Raw genomic sequence first — 22,710 nt, 5'->3', positions numbered from 1 at the left:
TCGATGACACTGATCACCGCAGGAGTGCACAGACGTGAAGGGAAGAATCAAATTTACAGAAGAAGTGTTTTTTTTCTTCAGTCTTTTTCCTTACCAACGAGCATCTTGTATATGTATATAGGCAAAGTAAATTTAGTTATTAATAACGCAGCGACCGAAAAGGAAAGAGAAAATTGATCTACAAATAACTACAGACCATTATATGATGAGAAAGAATCCTTGCTGCGCTATGAGTGAACCGATGAATGTATTCTAGCCGGTGCTGGTGTGGTCACCGATCGGTTTGCTCGACTCGACTGGCTTGTTCGTAGGGATCTACATCGAACTGTTTCTCCAGTTCTTCCTTGAACGCTGAAAGTTCTCTTGTTCGCTGATAAACGGGGATGCTTTACAAGTAAACGATAGTCATAAATAAACAAATAAGAAATCATCAATAATAATGGAGAGTACTACAAATATGTCTCGATGCCAGACATATGTAATCGCATTTATTTGTAAGGATTTATGCATTCCTTTTACGCAAAATCTCGCGAATCGGATAGGTGTAAAATATCGACGGTTTTGAAATCTCGGACAATCTGACACTGAGAAGAATTTTTTGTTTATCATAATATTACGATCTTATTACTATGTAACATCTTCGAATACATTAAACAAGTACTTAAACCTTTCTTTTTGCACCGTTTCTTTCCTGATTTCAATAAATGCTTCTTTTTCTATTGTTGCAATAACTCTGGTTGGTTGCGTCAAAAGCCGGGCTCTCCTGGAGTTATATCGGGTGACGATGGGAGGGGACTCATTCTACTACAGGGCTCATCGAGAGCAACAAACCTCCTAATAGGAGCTATGACCTCAGAGGTCATCCTCTTCCGCATCGTTTCTTAATCGGAGGAACGAGAGCGGATGATCCCGTTCCGATCAGAGGATGGTTGCTGCTTCACTCCTCTCCAGACCATCATCATCCTTGCCATGCTTTTCGGCTTCATGAGAGTCTCCTCTCCTTGACAGGGATTTTAGGCAAGTCACCACTTGCTTTTCTTTTCTCTCCATCGCCATCTCTATCCATCATCGTTAGCATCTTATGGTATCATTTTGACCTGGGTTCGGAGGGCGGACATGTAGGAGTCATAAGACTTCCCTTTCCATGCCCTGTCGAATGAGCCCCCCACATCGTCACCCGACATGTCTCCAGAAAACCCAAAAGCAGTACAGTGTAAACTGGAAAAAAAAAATTATCGTAAACTTCTACTTTAATTAACGATCATGATGGGGTGTTCTGGTGTGTCTTTAAAGACGACGACGACAACGATGACGATGTAAGTCACAAAGGCGATGCTCTCAATTGGGTAACTTCATTCTGAAACCCAGGTGTTTTTCATTTCAAGTTCAACTTATTGTTAGACTACTTAATACCATATATTAATCACAAAACTAGTGATTGCATCAAGTTCAGAGTTACCTAAGAAGCATTAAATAATTGACTGGATACAATGAAGTACAAGATGATCAAGATCATTCTGGTAGCATGCATATGCTTGTCCATTAATGCACTCAAACCAGAGCCAGAAGCGTTGATGGGAAACTTGCCTGGACTAAATTCGACCAGATGCTGAAGAAAAATGCAGGTATTCCGGGACGCGGTAGACCATGGTGTAGATCACCAAGTTTCGATGTACTGTCAATTCGGAGAATTGTTTTCGGTGAATTGTCCCAATCGGTGAACTGTCCCTTCGATGAACTGGCATTCGATGAATTGTCTTTCGATGAACGGTCCGTAAACCCTAAATGCCGATCGAATGTAATTTCAATATTCAATTTTTCCTGTTCGTAGATTTATTTTGACAGTATTATTCGGTACAACGATAGTAGCCACGTTATACGATATTCTCATCTATCTGAAACGTCTACAGAAAAAAACAAACGACGACACTATCGGTAAAAATCCTTATGTTTCTCAGCTTATTCGAACATGAAACAAATAAATATACAAATTAGAAAATAATTTAAAAGATTTGAGAGCGTTTCATGGCATGAAGATGTTTGGAATGATATGGATCATTTTTATGCACATTATGTTATACATATTGAACGTTACAGGTAAAGTAAATGTAGTTACTTGAAACAATTCATTTATTCATACAATCTCCAATCTTATGGTGTTGCGCTAAGTTTAGGTAACAAGGCAGAGACCTATATAATAACAGCAATATTGAATCGCAAATCTTAGCCAATGGTACACTGTCCGTGGATACGTTTTTCTATCTCAGTTTTCCTCATGGTGTTTGGATATCTGAAATTACAAAGGAACGAAAAAAATGTTTCATTTAGCAGGAATGTAATGACTTTCATTAGTGCAATCTTCAAAACGTATATCAGGTACTCTCCGGCTTTCTTGATGTTCATTAAACCGTTATCTTGATTAAACCGACTCGATTTGTGCATATAAAAAATTCTAACTAAAATCCAAAAGGTTTACACCGACGTACTTGATTGTAATATTGTTCGTCATCATAAACTTCACTTGGCTTGAGAAATTTTCGTTGATGTATTTCCATGAACCGATGCACGAAGTATATTCAAAATACTGGTGGAGAAATATACTCTACATCAATAATCTCTTCGAATAGAATAATATGGTATGGTAAATCTAAATTTATTGGCAATATAAAATTATTGGCAAATGTATACTTTACAGAGATATAATTGTTTCAGTGCCTGACATGGAGCTGGTATATCGCCGATAACATGCAGTTCTTTGTTTTTGGTATCTTTGTATTGATTTTATCAAGCAGGTAAGTGTCAAGAATCTTTTGCTTTGCCAACAATCTAATTCGTAGAAACTTTTTATTGTAATTTAAGCATTTTCAGCTACTACTACACTGCCCTAAGCTTAAGCATTGCTACTATATTTTTATCCATGTTGGTGCACGCTTATATAACATACGACACAGGATACATTCCTACGTGAGTGTAAAAAATATTTGTTTACTTATTGTATATTAGTTAAATATGGAGAATCTAAACGCGGTACACTTTATAAATTCGATATGCAATTTGAAATGACTGCTTCCATGTATGTACATACATGCGACCACGGATGAGAATCCCACCGTACATAGTAGGGATGGACATATTAGTGTTTCTTGCAAAATGCAATTATAAATTACATCTGTCAAGGGTACTTAATTACCGATCCTTTCTTTTCAATATTACCATACTTTTAAAGTTTTCAATTTTTGCAAAAACACCTTAATTACTGGTGTTGCTATACATATATACACGCCTATTATATTTTATCACTTTATCGTATTTAAACAAAGTGGATAAATTTCCGTACCACCCTTGTGAGGTATTACCCCTGGCACGTTATTGTTTTTTTTTGTATGTGGGTAGTTGGACCTACCTGAACCTGGCACCCGACTTTGAGAAAATCAATTTTATCCATTTGCATTGTATTCTCCTTCGTTTGTACCCGTTTGTACCACTTTTCTTTTCGTTTGTACCCTAAGGGGTGAAAAGATATAAGGGGGTGAAAATAGCCTAGCACCCCACTTTAACATTTTTTATTTCTTTCAACGCCAATTAAAAAAGAAACGTTTGTACCCGTTTGTACCACCTTCACTTTCATTTGTACCCTAAGGGGTTCGTTTGTACCGACTTTTGAAAAAACCCGCAAGGGGTAACTTCGTCATTTTTGAAGATTTTTCAAATCTTTTTACGGGTGCTGTTTTCTAATCGTTTGTACCCGTTTGTACCACCTTCACTTGCGTTTGTACCCCAAGGAGTTCATTTGTACCGCTTTTTGAAAAAACCCCCAAGTGGTAACTTTAATATAGCCTAACCTAACCCAATCTACTCTACCTAATCAGTGAATTAGATTAGGTTAGGCTCAAGTAATATTCTGGTCAACTAATATTAATGACAATTAGTTAAATTTGATTTTTAAGACCACCCGATATAGTCGTATATACATATTGCTGTCGGTCGCCGTGCTGCTGCATGCAAAAACATTAGAAAGCGACGATCGCACACTATGTCAAGCGTAAGATGTAACACGAACGCACACGACCAAGCAGAATTCAATATATTAGTTTCGACAGTTTTTCGAAAATATCTTGGAAACTAAGGCCGAGCGGCGGTTATATGTATAGGAAACAGTTGTTTAAAATGTTGATTTCTACAACATATTTAAAAATCATCGAACTCGGAGTTGCCGTCCATAATCTAAATAATTACCGAGAAAAACATTACTGTTTCCAACAAAGAATTATTTTCGCGACTCAGCAGCACATACAATGGAACATATCGAAATGTAACACGCCTATTTTGATGAAACTTTGGGGAAATATAGGTTTAATAAAAATATTCAACACGAATTTTTTTTATCTGCCATCGTCCATGTTATGGGGGTGAAAACAGGTTTGCGTTATTTTCTGTTACTCAGCACATAAGAGATTTCAATCATCACAAATACTTCCTTTCTTTTAACGAGCCACTATAGAGTTTCCGACCAACGCATAGACGATGAAATACTGTAGGTCGTAGATTTGAAGTTAGTAATACTAGTTACGCAATATTTATAGTCTTTATGTGATTAATATAAAAAATATACAAAAGTGGCGAAGCTGCCCCTTCATGCTTTTTTCAAAAGTTGGCACAAACGAACCCCTTGAGGTACAAACGAAAGTGAAGGTGGTACAAACGGGTACAAACGATTAGGAAACAGCACCCGTAAAAAGATTTGAAAAATCTTCAAAAATGACGAAGTTACCCTTTGCGGGTTTTTTCAAAAGTCGGTACAAACGAACCCCTTGGGGTACAAACGAAACTGAAGGTGGTACAAACGGGTACAAACGTTTCTTTTTTATTTGGCGTTGAAAGAAATAAAAAATGTTAAAGTGGGGTGCTAGGCTATTTTCACCCCCTTATATCTTTTCACCCCTTAGGGTACAAACGAAAAGAAAAGTGGTACAAACGGGTACAAACGAAGGAGAATACAATGCAATTGGGAAAAATTGATTTTCTCGAAGTCGGGTGCCAGGTTCAGGTAGGTGGTAGTTGGCCGGTAGCCTTATCGTCCCACGATTATACTGACCTTATGTATAACACAACTGCAATATATATATATACACGTCCTTATGAAGAACAATGTAGCAGCTGGAAAACAATAATTTTTCTTTCAATTTCTAATTTAATATACTTTTTCGAAATATCTCTAATATTGAATATTTCTAAAGAACCCAAAGAAGAAGATTCTATCAAAAAAATTCCAATGTCTGACGATTTACACGGACTCTCATAAAAATCTTGTAGATGTAAAAATTTCCTATCCACTATTTTGTAGGATTTATCTGATAATATTAAATTTTCCACAAGAATAATGTTCCCATTTATAAGAGAACAACAATTGTTAGGTTCAGTAGTTTTCAAGCTGAAGTTATGGAAATCAACGCGACTAAATTGTTTCGTAACACTGATATTATTTCTTCATCATAAAAATTAATAAATTTAAATAATTCCATAATATTCTACATTTGTTAATGGCGCCTTAAAATGTACATTTCCAAAGATAGGAAATGTATTTATTATTATCCACTGTTCCCTTCATAGAAACATTATATTTTTCTATATACTGTTTCACTATTTGTTCTAATACTTTATCGTTTTTTCGAATAGATTTTCAAATTGTCTGTAAAAAGTTTTCAAATTAGAAAGCACTGAAATTGGCAAGAGGCCCATATTTCTTAACATCTTCTGTAATGTGTATAAGATGTAATGTGAGATATATTCTGAGGTCCATATAATAATTTAAAAGTCGTAACAAAATAATGTAATAATTGAGATGCAAAGTCAATAAAATCGAAATACTTTGAATTTGATAAAATAGCGATTGCTACATGTAATGAAAGAAAATTCGAATATTTATCTTTACTTAAATTATTGAACACTGGGTCGGTGTTGGCGAAATTCCTCATGTCTTCGCAGTGCAATGAAGTTGATAGCGAAAATAGTTCGCCGATGCGTCGTTACCGATAGCGGCAGCACCTTTCGGGCCCTCTTTGTATGTATGTACGAATCGCCCTCTCTTCGCAGGAACCGGCATACTTGACGCCATTACCGGTTTCTGTCTTCTTGGATGTACGATCGCTCGGCGCGTTAACACGTGTTTCGCCGACGTCGCAGATTTGTGCAAGTACGCATTTTTCCTGTCCACGCGAAGCTGAATTATTCAGACCGAGCTTTGATCAGTCTAGTTTATATTACTGTTAATTAGTGTCCTCTCAATGTCGTCAGTTACTTTAAGTCGTGTAAATATTCTCGTGTGCCGTCTCAAACTTATTTTGTGTGACTTTTTTGTTACCGTTAAAGTGCGGAAATCAGTTATTCTGCAGATTACCTACTAGGCACTCGTTAAGGTAAAAATAAGATCTTTGTAGGAACAACAGCAATGTTTCTATGCGCTTAAATTAATATAATGCTAATATTTCGATATCTAAAGAATCCAGTTAATACAATCAAACAATCAACAAATTAGTTGATAGAATCAATGGTAAATCTACAGAATTACGGCTTCTGTGAAAATGGTCGTTTTTTTATTTTTTATTTTTTTAAACAATATATTTACTTACAAATGGGTATTATATGACGATGCATTGCAAAAAATTCATAAATAAAAAGGTTATTAACATATAAAGTTATAGAATGAGAAATCTGTTCTTATAAAATAAAAATTTGCTAAGGCTTCTTTATAAATAATTCCAGATGTAAACAAATACTTTATTCGATCTGACATAATTGTTAAATTGTGTTGGTTCAAAGCCACAATTTCAGACATTTTTTTCCTGCAACAAAAAACACAATTATGGAACTTCGTTCTGAGCCCTGTGGAGCAAAAAATAAAATAAAATTTGTTTTGCTGACCAGGGGGCTGTACCCCCCAGACTCCCCTTAAATACTACACTAACTAATACTGATACCCATTTTTAATATAAGGAAATAATAAACACAATTTACAAAGTAACATATTTATTTAAATAAAACGATTATATTAAATTACATTATATCAAAAATGGGTATCGATATTAGTGTAGTTTTTAAGGTGGGTCTGGGGGGCGCAGACCCCCAATAGGAGGAACAAATTGAATACTTTAAATGTTAATAACTTTTTTATTTATGAATTTTTTGCAATGCCCTTTCATATAATAGCTATTTGTAAGTAAATAAATTGTTTAAAAAAATAAAACAAAAAAAACGACCGTTAATCAATTAAAAAACTATAATACAAAGAATCAAACGGTTTAAAATATTACAATTAAGGAAATGAATGTGTAAAACACATGATAAAATTATGTTTATTTATTAGTGCAATCTAAAGATTGGTGACACTTTGAATTACATAGCAATTGGTTTTTGCAACAAGCACATCTCTTTGTGGTACATTTACATTTACAGTCACATTTTCTGAAACCTTGCCTGGTACCAAGGGATTGTTTTATTGCTGTTTGACGTAAAGATATTTCTACAGCAGGGACATCTTGTTTCGTTAAAAATCTCTCTTTGTAAACACTGAATTCAGATTTTGCATACAACTGTTTTAAAATACCTGTTTCAGTACCAAGTTTATAAAAGTCATCCTCTGTTTTACTAAGAACCACAGCTAAAATCGAGTGGGCATCCGTTTTTGCTCTGTCTATTTTCGGTACTTTAATTCTCACAGTGACACCTTTATCAACATTTGGGTCCTATGCATTAGAAACTGCTGACATTTTCTTTGCTTGCTTTTCTAAACCTTTCTTGGCTTTATCACGCTATGTTTTTTGATCCATATTCTTTTTACGGATGTTGCACAATACATTCTTACCATACCCTTCCTCTTTAGGATCTATGTATTTCACCACAAATTACATGAACAAACATGTCACAAGATTTACACTTGTGAGCACCATTTTTTGTACAGTCCTCTTTATAAGCTTTGTACGAAACTGTGATGGAGATTCTGTTGTAGTTGAGGGTAACTTAGTGATGACTTCTTCAACATGCCGAGGTGATTCCTTGGAAGTACAGGATAATTCTGTAGAAGTAGGGGATAACGGAATGTCTTCTTGAGTAAGATTTGACTGTGATTCCATAATCACAGTTTCTTGTAAATCTTCTAATTTTTCAAGGTCCTCTTCAGTATTTATCGAATGTAATACACTTTGCGGTATAATGAAAGAAGACAATCCCACTTTTGCGGTACAACCGAACATGGCTTCGTATGGACTTCTTTTAATTGCAGAATGATAGGCACGATTCTTTATGAATTGTACAAATCATACACCCTCACTCCACTTGTTAGTTTGGTTATCAGCCACCCAATATCAAGCAAGTTATAGGCTACTTCATCCGCCTGTTTTGATGTGAATGGCTTTAATACAACAAATTTTGTTAAGTGGTCTTGGTATACGAGAAGAAACTTAAACTTTCCATCTGGTTGAGATTGATAATCGATGAGATCCACCTGACATCCGCTATTGAAATGCGATGAAATAATCGGCTTTACTTTTTTGTTTTTGTTGACAAGGTTTGCATAAATCCAAAAACATTTTTATTTGTGCTTGGGTTATGTTTTTATAAAGTGTATTTAATTGCTTAATCATTCTGTCTCTTCCACCGTGGCCAATTGACAAATGAGTAGAATACAATATGTCAAACAATTCTTCGGCATAGACAAGTTTTTTCACACCTTCTCGCGCATCTGATAACGGCTCAATGAGTTTTTCACAGCCTTGTACAGTTAACACATCATACCTTTGAATTATTCGATAATCTCGAGATGATCCTTTCTTCTTGGTAACTTTTATTCTCTTTACATCTTCAATTATGGAATCATACTTTCGTTTTGTCATTAAAATACTATTATATTTTGAACCTGGGCTAAAGAGGTTTGCGAAGAATTTTTTCTTCACTTTACTCACCAATTCGGTGCTTGCTTGCATAATAGGAGTTAAATTTATCTGCTTTAAAAAATCACGACACAAATTCACACGCTAACGGGCAGAAACGAATTTGAAAACAGAATTAGCTATGCTACGCACTAGCAGCCAACGCAAATTATGAGAAATAAAAACACTAACGAAACCAAACTGAAAGTGGTGGGATAGAGAAGAACAAGTGAGGGAAGGAAATGAGAGAAACAAACTTTCGCACTTTAACGATACGGAAGCCGTTAATGTGCATATTACCTAGGTAAAGTGCGGAAAGCTCTTGATTCCGCACATTAACAGAGTAAATCAGTTAATCTGCAGATTAACGGCTTTCGCACTTTAGCGGTAACATATATACTTTTCTCGGTGTTTAATAAATCTATTGTGAACGTTACGCAGCACGATGTTCGATTTGTACAGAATTCGGATGAAAATTCATAACCTCTAAACTTTTTCATAATACTTCTCATAATACTTTTTTAAAGAGGATATAAAAATGCATCGACTGATGAAAAAAAAATTACAATTTCGCTAAAAAAATTAAGTCGACCATAATGTTTTATTAAATAAAATATTTGTAGGTTATAATCCTTATTATTAGCTTATAAAACTTAAAATCATAGGGTAATTAATAATGATACTGACATATATACTATATACCAATTAAAGATTATTATAATATATGTACAACGCTTGGAAAACTCGGTAGATTCTTTCACTTATTCGCTCTCTGACTACTCTTCTAAACTGAAGACAACATTCACGATGAACGAATGTCGACACAATGTATAAACGAAATACGAGACCTACTCAATTGGACCTACAATCTTCTCTTTCGTTCTCCTCTTCCTTATTTAATTTCTTCCCTATGTATCTCCTTCTCCTCGGATTTACCGTTTCCCATTTTGTATCTGTGGACTCTTGGTAACTCTTCCGGTATCCCTCCTACATTCTCAGAAAACCTGGTCTTTTTTCCTGCGTTTTCTGAGGGCGGGGAGATCTCCTTCCTCTTCTGTCTTATGGCAGGCAGGGGAGGGAAATCCCTCTCCCTCTCACCCGATGTCTGTGTAGCTATGGTCTTATAACCTTTCTTTTTCTACTTTTCAGGTTGGAGTTCACCCGTATTTGTTCCAGTGAAAACCACTCTAGGTTGAGTCATCGAGGTCCCATCGGTAAGTATTTTATTAGTCTTGCTGTTTTTTTGTACCTACCAATTCCGTATGTGCCCAGTGGGTAGCCCGTCAAATGCCTCATCTACTTCTTTAAGGCAACATCCCAGGGAGATATGTCTCCCTCAGCAAGGGATCCACATTTTTATCTCTAAGAATTAGGTTCCTTAGCACCTCGTTATGGCTCTAAATGGTCTCCATTATTTTTGAGATTGCCCTTAAGCTGTAATCCATTTTTTCCTCTAACGTTTGACGCCCAATCCTCTTCTCTCCACTCCATATCCTTTTCCGATCGAGACTTATCCAGTGACCGAAGCTCTTCGTCGTCGTCATCTTCGTCTCCTGTGAGATCTACAGACTCTAATCTGCCGAAGGGGTTATCTATACATTTTGCAATGGGGGTGTCCTTTTAACTTTGGATTTTTTTGAAAACACCTCATCTTTCCTTAAACTCGCAATCCACCCGCTTATTCCTTCATCGCCAGTCACATTTACTGACGCAAGGGCCTGGCGGTCTGCTGCCTGCGTTGAATAGTCGTAGGATAACGACTCGGGGGGGGCCTGCACATACACCACCCACCGAGCCAGTACTGGGGTCTCCGAGCTCCCCTGCACCGTAATTGTTTTTCCTGTTTTTTGTGTATTCTATATTGTTTTGAATTTTAGAATCGTCCATAAGCTTGCCAGGTCGTCGTGAGTTATACCCTTCCGGTACATCACAATAAATAAATAAATATCACATGTAAATTCTGGTGTTTGGTCCGCTGGAGCTATTTTATTTCACTCTTACCCTCCACGCACTCCGAAGAGTACGTGGCGAGCATTCCCCTATCCGCCACCTGGGGACGCGCCACGTCGGGGTATCACCTCCCCGCCTATCCTGGACAACCAGGACGGTCCGTGGAACCTATCTCGGGACTGAAGGCGTTAGTAAAGATTTCGACTGTTTTTTCCATTTTGGGCAAAATTGAGCAGATAAATTTGGTTTCTATTTTAAGTTCAATATATCCAGAATAAGTGTACAAAAGATCATGCAGGTACTTTTTATAAAACTCAAGTAAAAGCTGATAAACATTTAACAAACAAAATTCGAACAGATTGTTAATATTTCAACAAACTTTCTGTGCAGTATGGAAGGTCTTATAATATTAAACATAATTTATAAAAATCAAATTAATAAAATAAACATTCAGCAAATGGCACGTGCCGAAAAAATGTATTAATTTTTGTATTCAATTTCATACTTAAGTTTCAACCTTTCAACTAATTCATGTATTCAGTAAAAATTATGAGTAATATTACAAACTACATTATGTTATTAATATTTCAGGACATACATTTTTTTAGATTTTACACATCGGATATTTGACTTTTCTACCTAGAATCGAACACTGTGCGCAGGTGTGTTTTACTCTGTCCACGCTGACCACGCAAATTCGCAAACAACCGGTATAAAGTAAAAATTGTCTAAATTCTGTTGCTTTCCATCGTTTTAATTCACTTAATGTTTGCGATTTTCTATTAAATTCTAGTGGTATGCACTTTGCTAGAGATACTAAGGAATTCGAGATATTTGTAAACTGCACGTTTGAAATTTTTGTGGATGGTTTGCCGTAGCATCATAAGTTTAAAAGTAATTTTTTCATGACACCCAAACAAATTAAGTGCATGTAATCTAACGGAAAAGAATCGATCATATTAATACCCGGAATATTTTCTAAATTGGATGTACCGATATGGTCATAATTAGCTATCGATCTAAATTTTATATCAGTTCTTAATCGAATATTATTTAAAGCCGGAAAACATACTCTATTATCAATAAAATCCCTTTCAATATGACATTTTGTACAAGAGTGATAACCCGTATGTGCTTTTATACATTTAATTAAAGATTTCGCAGGAGCAGAGGCAGATTTCGCAAGGTTTATTGCCTCTTCAACAAAATCATTTAAAGAGCTATTGATATTTTTTGGTTTTTGATAACTATGATAAATGCCAACCATTTCAACATTTGTATATCCTCTAATGCTACAAAGAATTGGATGCACTTGGCTACTGGAACTTTTCGATAATGGACGACCGTCAATATTAATGTTAATTTTAATTTTGTTGTCTTTAATAGAAGAAAAATCTATAAATTGAATGAGTTTTAAAATAGGATTCTTTAAACCAAAATGATAGTAATGCCCTGGTTCAATCTCTTTAGAAACTACCTTTTTACATGTTTTTAAAAGACTTCTGGCGTCTGTTGACAAGTAATATAGAAAGTAAGTCATTAATAGCGACATGCGAAATATTGTGTTTTATAGCCTATTCTGCTAAAATAATATGAAAATTTTCATTATTTTGTTCCGTTAATAAGTCGTCCATTGAATCTGTTGAATTTAGCCTTTCTGTTCTTTCTTCAATTGAAGAAAGAGTAATCTGAACATTTTCTACAAGAATTTCATTTGTACTTCTACTGTTCAACGAAGAACTTATACTGTTGTTAATTACCGATGTGGTAGAAGCTTCTCCGTGAAAAGATAAAGATCTTTTAGCATGCATATAATACTTATGTAATTTCCTTTTTCCAGTTATGATTTAATAAATTAAGACAAATTAAGAAATTAGTTAAGAAAAAGGTGACACCTAAAAATTTTTTAAAAACATTTTGTAACGTTTCGCAACGGTTTCTGAAAATTACTTTATTTAATTGGGGAGTACTATCCTTAGTAACATGCTTTTCCGCTTAGTAACAAAGTGCAACCCGTTGCTCAGATCTTTTTCTAAAGATTCAGTTAATTTCAAACGATTTTAGGCCTTCAGGTAACGGGGTAATTAGACCATGAAGTTCCTTCCCTTTTATAATTGGGTTTGTCCAAATTATTCGTATATTTCCTTTGTTATGAAAAACGAGGCAGAGAAAACGATAATCGCTTTCTAACTAGCAGCCTCTAAACGTCGGAGAGTGTTGTTTTTGAAACGTCAACCGTTTGTCTTATAACCGTCTGTCTTGTAACCGTGATTGTTTGGTGATCTTATGTTTACTTATTTTTACTTATTTTTTGTGATTGCGATTTTTTTTATTGTATTTCAATTTATTTAATTTATAATTTAATTGCAACGTAATCGTAATTTAAAAATGTATTTCATCGAATAACGTGTTTTCCTCGTTCGACAATATTATATGACCAGCTCCTTCACTGAAGCTCAAATTAATTTTGCACGAGTATATACGTCATTATCATAAATTTTGAGACGGATATTTCCAGCAGAACGGGGCGACGCACAGTGGGGCGGGGTTCTCAAAAGCCTGGCATAAATTGTATAGCTCCTTTTTCGGGGAATTAATGCGTGATTGGTCAATGAGGATATAAAACAACTGGAAAAAATCCAAAAACGATTGAAGTGTAACATGTATTAATAACATAATTGTTTATTACAATATTATTATATATAGTTGTAGTTATAGTTGTTACGTTGCGAGCGAGAGACGGCGCGCAACGTACAAAATCAAAAGAAAAGAGTAATTAGATTTTTATTTAATTGCGCGGTTGAGAAAGGTATAAGCACTGCCATCAGTCCTGATCATTTATGACGGTGTTACGTGCGGCGCACGCGCGTGTGATTGTGACGCTACTGTGTGGAAGTGTCAGCTGATGTAAGAGTGTAAGAGTATGAAATGTGGTAGTGTATTAGTCGAGCAATGCAACTATCGATAACTGATGCCGTAAAGCCAGAAAATTATACTAAATGTTTGTGAGTTCGGAGATACGCTAGTCCCATACGGGTCCTTTCATCAGATCGCTAATGTAATAGGATTTACGGAGGCTAACAAAAGGTTATGTTAAAGAAAATTAGATTTAATTAAAATGAATCAAAAATGGTATATTATAAAATAAAAATATTAAGATATAATGAAATACATATAATATTGAGGAGTATAAAATGTATATAAAATATTGGAATGTGAAGAGTATATAAAATATTGGAATACATAAAGCATATAAAATATTGATAGTAGGTATAAAATATTAAAATATAATGAAATATAATAATGCGATTAAATATACGAGAATGCAGATTTAGCTCATGAACAACGTAGATTTGAGACACGCAATTACTGGCCGGAAATAAACAGATACATGTGATAAAATACAATTTAGAGTTAGGAATTTCCAGTTGAAGAAGACTCTTACAATCAAAATTGACTACGTCAAAATTGGCTACTGGAAATTCCTCGGTAAAATATTCATAAAATAGCCGGAAGAGTAATGGAAACGACTCCCTGGATTATGTGGGAAAACTGCGTATATGAGTCCCGTGCTATTTCCTTTGACTGGTTTCTGGAGGAAGGAGAGTAGAACGCACACACCTTGAACTGTTGCACCGGAAAACGATTTTTGAACACCCGAACTATTGCGAAGTCTGTTAAACTAACTATCTTGTAACGGGGCGGTCTGGTCGGTGCGCACGGCGTTGCGCACCGCGGTCGGTTTCCCCGTGTCAGGGTTCGCTGGGGAACAGGTCCGAGAAATAACGAGGCGGTGTTAATATAAAAAATAGAAGTATTTATTCAAGAAAATTGAAAGATGTTACTCTACACTAGTGGTAGCGGTGGGCCGCCGGCTGCGGCCCCGGGAGATGCCGATGACGGTGGCGGTATATCCTGCCGGGCTCGCTATAACAGAAAGAGAATCTACCGGTGAGCTGGCGATGGAGCCGTGTCGCGCTTAGCCTAGATGTACATTGGCTTACAAACTACGGGCGGAACCCGGTCCGTTACATGAGTCACGCGGTCTTACCCTAGCGCGGCTCGTAGCCGTTGCTACGCGCTCTTACAGACTAACGGCGCAGAGTCGGAGCGCGGAGTGAAAGCGCTGAGCGGATCGCGAACGCGAACGAGAGAGACGCGGTGTTACGGTGCGCACGTGAGACGCGGATTCGCTGGAGATCGGGAGAAGGGATGGCCCCTTCGGACCGTCGGTCTTTATTTAATTCGCGCTGCGGTGTTTCGCGCTGCGGAAGAGTTGCTGCCCGCTTGCCTAACGCGGCTGTCTCCTCGTACACCGTGGTCAAACCTAGCAGTGAACGAGTCGACGACCAATCCTGGCTCGCCCTGGGTCTAGCCTCGGGATGGGACGGAATCGATTGCCATAGGCCGGATGCGGTGCCGTGTAAGCTAGCGTTCGGAACCCCGCGGTCAAACCGGCGGATGTTACGGACGCGCACTAGTTTGGTCATCCTGGGACAAACCTCGGGGCTGACGAAGCTAGGCGCCTACGACTGCTGGACCGGTTGGGAGCTGCCAGCCCGTGACGTACGTCACGGTCCGACGGCCGGTGAGCTCTTCGCCTGGACAAACCGCGACGTCGCGCCTACCCGGAGCCTGTCTCGGTGCTACGGTCCGACCTCCTAGGAGGTCTGCTCGGGGCCGAGGCCCCGAGGCAACTCATCGATCCACGCGTCGATCGATCCTACTTATAGCCTCGCTCGCGGGAGTGGGGAGGCCGCCGCGGTGGGGGCCCGCGATGCGCGACGCTGATCCGCGGCTGTCTTCGCAATCTAATTATACAGGGTGTCCCAGAACTGGGGTAGGAACGGAAGAGGGATGATTGGTGAGGTCATTCTAAACAACTTTTTCCTTTGCCAAAATGTTGGTTAAGGCTTCGTTTTCGAGTTATTATCGAAAAACACTGGCCAATCAGAGCGCGCCGTTAGCGCGGGCCGAACCACGCGAGTGTTGGGTATGTTCCGCGCGGTCGTGATCAGGTGCCTTGGCACTACGTCGGTATGATGGGATTCGTTGAATAGAAGTTGCATCGGATAATGAATAAAAAAAAGAAAAGAATAATTGTATCGAATTATTGATTACTCATGAACAACGAATCCTATTACACAGACGTGGTGCCGATGCACTTGATCACGACCGCGCGGAACATGCCCAACACTCTCGTGGTTCGGCCCGCGCTAACGGTGCGCTCTGATTGGCCAGTGTTTTTCGATAATAACTCGAAAATGAAGCCTTAACCAACATTTTGGCAAAGGAAAAAGTTGTTTAGAATGACCTCACCAATCATCCCTCTTCCGTTCCTACCCCAGTTCTGGGACACCCTGTATATATTTATTAAGAAATAAAATTAACTGGAAAATTAATAAAATGAGTAAAATAATAATCAAAATAAAATGAAATAAAATGGATACACGAAGATAGAGTCTTTTGCCCTATTTGCTACTTTGAACAACTAAGAACAAAACCCGTCTCTGAACTACTTCGCGGACCCGCCGACACGCTGCTCGCGATTGTACCTCTCGGAGGAGACCAGAGCGGGCCTCGTCCGAAATTGTTTACATTGCGTTATTGCGCACCTAACGAATTAGGCGGCGGTGTCGATGCGTAAGGAGGCGGGATTCGCTTATCGGTGGTGCAGCAGGGATATGTGCGCTCCTCTCTCTGTTTTAATCTTTCTCTTTCTAATTCGAGTATATTCCTTCACTCTTCCTGCCATACTAAGAATATTCATTAAAATATAATACATTTTACAAAATTGTTTTGATCTTAACGTTATAGGAAGAAAACATGCCTTTCAAAATTAATACAGGTTACTGAATTTGAATGACTGCTAAATAAAAGTTTGAATTCGCATCTTGGACTGACCGGCGTGGAGAAAACACAATATTACAGTATTTAATGAGTTAATAGAAAATTCGGTTTATTATAATGTATGTATAAGGAATTTCGATCATCTTTGCGGAGCCGATAAGGAACGTTCTAGAGTGGTCAGGATTATCGGACCACACGAATGATGTTTTGGGTTTACATCCGGCGATACTCAAAACTAAAGACGACACGTGATTTTCAACCGTGGGACCACGCTGATTTCGAGGAAGGAATTTGTTACGCTAACAATCGGAATTATGTCTGGAAAAGATAGACTATCTTGAAATATCAAAGATCGTTTCTGCGTTCAATCAGGGGAGGTCCAGAATGTAAAACAATCTATCGATGTCTGTGGTTTCCGTTTATACCTCCAACCAAGGTCAAAGGTACAACGGATCAAGACGATGGGGGTAGACCCATCAAAAAGAGGACGGGGGGGGGGGGGGGGGGGGGGGGGGCAACATGGCTTTCACCTTGGCCGTCGATAATGACTGCATTAACAATGCAATCTCAAAATGAGGGAGACCACTCGTGAGAGAGTGGAAGGGACAGCTGACAGCAGTCAGCTTCGACAAATGCCTCGGTTAACACAAAAGATAATTCAATGATGGTAACGTTAACAAATACCTCAGTTAACACGGAGAATAATTCAATGGGGGGTGGGGCACAAGGTGAATGTGTAAAAATTTCTGTTCGGAACGTAACACATGAATATTTCCAGAGTGACACCTTTGAATGCATTAGATATTCTCTCTTTCATGTCTTCGATACTTGTCAGCTGACTGTCACATTTTCCCAGCACCATAATGGTGTCGACAATTTCAGTAGGCAGATAATCACACATTTTGCTTGCTGACCCTAACGATACTGGTACGATAATGAGAGACCTACGTTTGGGACATCGATATATTTATTTATGTTTTGATGACCGCTATGCGGAACCGCATTTACCTACTTTTCAAAGAATACTACGCGAGTGTACATTTACATACTTCATAATTCGCAATATTAAAATTTAAATAACTCCCAAAATAATAGTTTTTCGACATAAATAGGTCAGTACATTTTTATTTAGTATAGCGAGATGCATCGAATAGTGCATAAAAAATTATATGATTCCATTTAAAACTATAAATATGACCTTCATGTGTCCTTTATGCGTACACTTACAGACAAAATAGCGGCGCTGGATTACGCCCCCCTCGAAACAGAACAAGTTTCTCATGAAACATTTTTTCAAATAACGAATAGTTCTCGAGATAATTGCATTTATTGATTAAAATGGGACACCTTGTATATGTATATGTAAATTACAAAAGGTGAAGATCGGTTATCGGAAAAGGACTAGTTTAAATCGAATTTCGTTTACGCGACTAGATTCGAACGACGCAAAGTGGTCCCAAATCGTCAAAACGTGGCCAAAACCTCAAAATGTGTTGTAATTTAGGTAGAAATGGGTATTCCGGGGTTTTTTGGATCACTGATTACGAATCTGAACTTGAAATGTCCAAAACACAAAATGGCGGATCCAATATGGCACCCCCATGTACATAAAAATTACCAATTTCTATACTAAGGCTAATCTTCCGTTGTGTTGCGAAAATGCTCGATGGTCTCGAGGTGTACGCGGACGCGGGTACCCAGGTATTTAAGTTTGAAGGAGTCACCGTAGTCCTCCTTCAGCCAACGACTCAACTGCGCAACATTGCCGTTGAAATGCGGTAGATAAATCGGCGGGGGACGAGTAGAGGCGCGTTTCGGACTCCGCCTTTTCGAGGAACGACTGAGAGTTGGAATCGAAGAATTCTAGCAGGGCAAACCGATGGGGGGGGTTCTCGATGGTGTTTGCGCGCGAGGCGGCAACGAGGCTGGGGATCGAGCTTGGACGCGTGAAGTTTCGGTCGATCAGTAGGGGGAGCGGCTTGCGCGAGCCTGCGCAAGTGAAGGTGCGCGTGGGCGACGTACGAAGCGTTGCCTGCTGGGATGTCGCACAGTGGGACAAAACGGCTTTCGGCGATCATAAATCTGTAACTTCGGTTCTATTGGAAATATTTTAATGAAATTTTGGGAAGTTTATGCCTATATTATGGTACTCAAGTTGTACCAATATAAATCATATTGAACTATAGGGTGTCAAAATATTCACGTATAAAATATTATTTATTAAGGGCTTCTTGGGCGTCATCTGACATTTGTCCTATTGGTAGTAACGCAGATGCAGCTATTTGAGGTCCATGGATTAAAATTTTATGCATTGTAGTTGGCATATAATACCACTGGTGCAATTTCGCGATTTTTCTTGCAGTTTCTACGGCATATTGGTTGAATTTTGCAAAGTCTATTTCGTGACCACTCAAATTTCTTTACCATCTATAATGGTATTGAAGGGAACCAAAGCTTTAATTTGTTCCTACATATGATACCTGACTCACTGTTACTTGTGGATCTTTGTGTAAAAATTGAATTTTTATCGGTCTTTATACAATAATCTGTTTTTTTTTTAGTATTTACGGACAAGAGCTGTAGTGGTACTAAAGAAATTAAAAATATTTCTGAATCTGACTTTGTTTCGTCAGTGAATCTTTGTTTGTATATACTTTGCCCGGAAGTCCCATCACAACCCCACTTGCAAATGAAAATCATGTTTTTCACAGCTTCTTGAGTCAAATTTTGTATTACTTCATTTTGCACTAATAAAATACGTTGTATAGTGTGATCCAGCAAAGTTTGCAATTTAACTTCTGCAGTATACTCTGTGATAACAATATCCCTTGCATTTGGGTAACATCGACGTTTCGCGTCCAATATTGTCCTGTATGGTGGATATAAGTTGCACTTTTGTTCTTTGCTGATGCTTCTCATTGTCAGTCGTAAGATATTGTGTTTCAAATTCCGACACTCGGGCTCGGCCGTTCGGCTCCTTTCACCACAGTTCGGGCGCACGAGTTGGGCCTGGCTTTTTCCAAGTTTCCGCATAGTGCAAGGGGTTAAAAGACTTTTACCCTCAAGGTGTCAATAGACTAAAAAAGAAGAACCACCTGCACCGTGGTGCAAAACTACGATATGTACAGGGCGTCTCATTTCGCCCCATCGTGTACTTTCTCATATTAAAACTGAAACGGGTAACCTATATACAGGTTCATGCAAAACATATGCATGTTAATAAATAAGAAATGATAAATAGAATGGGACATATTGATAATGTATGTAACTAATAAATAATAAGAAGATGATGAGGATGAGGACGACTAGCAATAAACAAATAATTAAAAATAAATAAATAGAATAAATAAACAGATAATAATTAGTGTAACGACCCAGTGATAGGTACGTCACTGCACCGACATATAGGGAGAGCGGTTCCCCAAGAAGGCGACTCGTATGAATGAAAATAGGGATTATAGGTTCGTGTGGTGTGCGGTTAAGTAGTGAAATCCAACATTAATGTATCAAACTAAAATTATCTTTTATTCAAGTAAGTAAATTAACTATAATTGCTCTAATTATAACAATAGGTACGGCTAGAATATGAAATACAATAAGAAATTATAATAGGTACGCCCGAGATAGTGAAATACAGTGGAAAATATATGATTAGTAGTTAGTAAGTAATAAGTAATAATAACGCGACTTGATCTTCGAATACAGCCAACACTCTGTACAATTTGCCAAGTTACACTAAGTACTGGAAAACTATATTCTAGTAGCTTGTACGATACCTTCGGACGCGAGCGGACTATACCTACAGGTCGCAATCGGTTTCTGGTCTAGCCAGAGCTATGCTAATACAGGCCTGCTCAAGGAGCTCCGCTCCTCGCTAGCTCTTTACACTTGAACGTGTGACTTAGTATTACCACGTGTTCAACACGTTGCGTACCATGAGTAGGGTGTCCACAGATCCGAACTCTCGTACGTCACCACTGAAAGAGAAGGATAGAGCTAATCTCACGTTCTATAGTTGCCTAAGCAATTCAGCGCAAGCTTTTCCTCTACTTCCAGAGTATTGTCTGCATCTGACCGAAGCCAGGGAAGATCTGATCTGACTCTGCGTGGAACGCCTCTATTTATAGTCAGATTCTGCTGACTTAGCGCTTTTTTTCATTATAGGGTTCTTCTGAATTTCTGGAATTCCCCATCACGTGACGGCCGAGCACCCCTGCTCCTTAGTCTACGCGATCACCCTACTCTAGAATCTCACCCCACCGCAAGATCATCGGGGTTGCGCTGGCGCGTATGCATTCGTTTGTCGATCATTTATCGATAATCAACTTACCGACCGACTTACCGACTAATCGCTTATCGACTTATTCAATCAGACTATATTATCGATTAATGAAAATTATTTATTATAAGAAATATAATACAAATTAAACTAAATACTTTTTGTATAAACTCAATTAAACATAAAAAATTAAATTAACCATTTTATACAAAATTTAAACTAAAAATAAATTATAATAATAAAAATGAAGTGAAAAAAAGGTGCTGGATCTTCTTAGCGGGTCGTTACATTAGAATAAATAAGCAGACAGTGCACATCCATCAAAACTCCTGTGTTTTTACTCTCCCTTACTGCCCCTTCTCTTCTCCTTTCGTATTCCTCTTTTTCCTTCAGGGTCACAGCTATGTAAGTTATTACTGAACTTTTTGTATCTTCTTCTTTCAGGAGATTCATAAAGATTCCTTTGTTAAAATGAGTGCGTAAAAGGGTGCACAGACGTGCCCTATCCCCTCTCCACCTGCTACACTCGAAGAGGAAATGCTCCGTGTCGTCCTCGTGTCCCGGGCAGAACCAGCACTCAGATTCATTTCGGCGACATATCTTTTTAAGAAAGGTGCCAAAACTCCCATGTCCCGTCAACACCTGGGTCAAATGGAAGTTTAATAAACTGGGCCCCCATGTACGCCATTCCTTAATAACCGGGATTAGACTATATGTCCATCTCCCTTTACTAGATTGCTCCCAGTTTTGTTGCCATTTATCCGTTGTTAAGGCGCGCACACTTTCTTTAATCCTCCCTGTAGATTCATTTTCCTTGTCTCGATCTTCCTCTTTCTTATTGAATAAGTTTTCCCTTTCTCTGAAGACTAAATCGATCGGGATCTTCCCAGTTAAGACGCATAGCGCATCAGCTGACACTATCCTATATGCCTGGGCAACTCTCAAAAGTGCGGTACGCTGCGTGCTGTATAAAATGCCCACATTTCCTCTATGTACCAGCCTTGTAGCCCAAAAGCGGGGCCGCGTAAAGTATGACTGACTCTACTACTTTATAGTAGAGTTTATGGGCCATATTCCCAGCACCATTAAAATTTGGCATAAGCAGTGCTAAAGAGTTTGCATATTTCAGGGCCTTGTTGCATGCTGTTATTATGTGCATCTTATAGGTCCTATTCATCTCTAAGATGACCCCCAAGTATCTGGCTTCCCGCGCTGTCTTTATCTGTTGGTGTCCGCATGTTATCTTCATGCCCCCGCCACTTTTCTACCTGTGAGGATTATGGCCTCCGTCTTGTGGTGGGCGAGACTGAACCCCTCCTTCTTGAATCATTGCTTCGGCCGCTAACGTCATCCTTTCCAGGTTCTCATCAATCATGATGACGCCTATATCGTCAGCGTATCCTACCAAGTGTACGTCTCTTCTTGTGCGGGTCCTCAGAAGGTCGTCGTACACCAAGTTCCATAATAAAGGGCCAATGACCGACCCCTGAGGAACACCGCCAAACACTTGGTACTTACAGTCAGTGTCTTTGCCCTTGTACATTATCCATCTGTCCTGTAAGTAGCTGCGCACAATATTGACGAGTTTGTTCGGAAAGCCTCTCTGCTTCATATTTCTGATGACACTGTTCCACCTGATGGTGTTGAACGCATTTTTTACGTCCAACAGCACCAGGAGGCAGTGTCGTCCATCTTTCCTTGCTTTCT

The 22,710-nt window shown here is 38.4% G+C and overlaps 1 protein-coding gene across 21 annotated transcripts in view; it reads left to right on the top strand.

The window, feature by feature from the left end:
- The window catches only part of LOC117611102 (uncharacterized), a 144,429-nt gene that overhangs the window by 37,065 nt on the left and 84,654 nt on the right, over window positions 1–22,710 (top strand). For 10 of the 21 annotated variants that reach the window (XR_013062593.1, XR_013062598.1, XR_013062600.1 and 7 more), the window contains one exon: window positions 23–671. Coding sequence is in view for 3 of the 21 variants with exons in the window: in XM_076689714.1 (XP_076545829.1) it covers window positions 2,634–2,636; window positions 2,713–2,792; window positions 2,869–2,964; window positions 10,074–10,203 (309 nt within the window). In the remaining 18 variants the exon portion in view is untranslated. Of the gene's footprint in view, window positions 1–22; window positions 2,637–2,712; window positions 2,793–2,868; window positions 2,965–3,582; window positions 6,417–10,073; window positions 11,901–22,710 lie in introns of those variants that run through there. The other 11 variants (XR_013062604.1, XR_013062605.1, XR_013062603.1 and 8 more) reach the window with 7 other exon arrangements.

This window comes from Osmia lignaria, chromosome 8 (assembly GCF_051020975.1).
Source record: "Osmia lignaria lignaria isolate PbOS001 chromosome 8, iyOsmLign1, whole genome shotgun sequence".
In the NCBI taxonomy this organism is placed as follows: Eukaryota; Metazoa; Arthropoda; class Insecta; order Hymenoptera; family Megachilidae; genus Osmia; species Osmia lignaria.
Note: the sequence above shows the minus strand (reverse complement) of the source record. Positions and strands in the feature narration are given on the sequence as shown.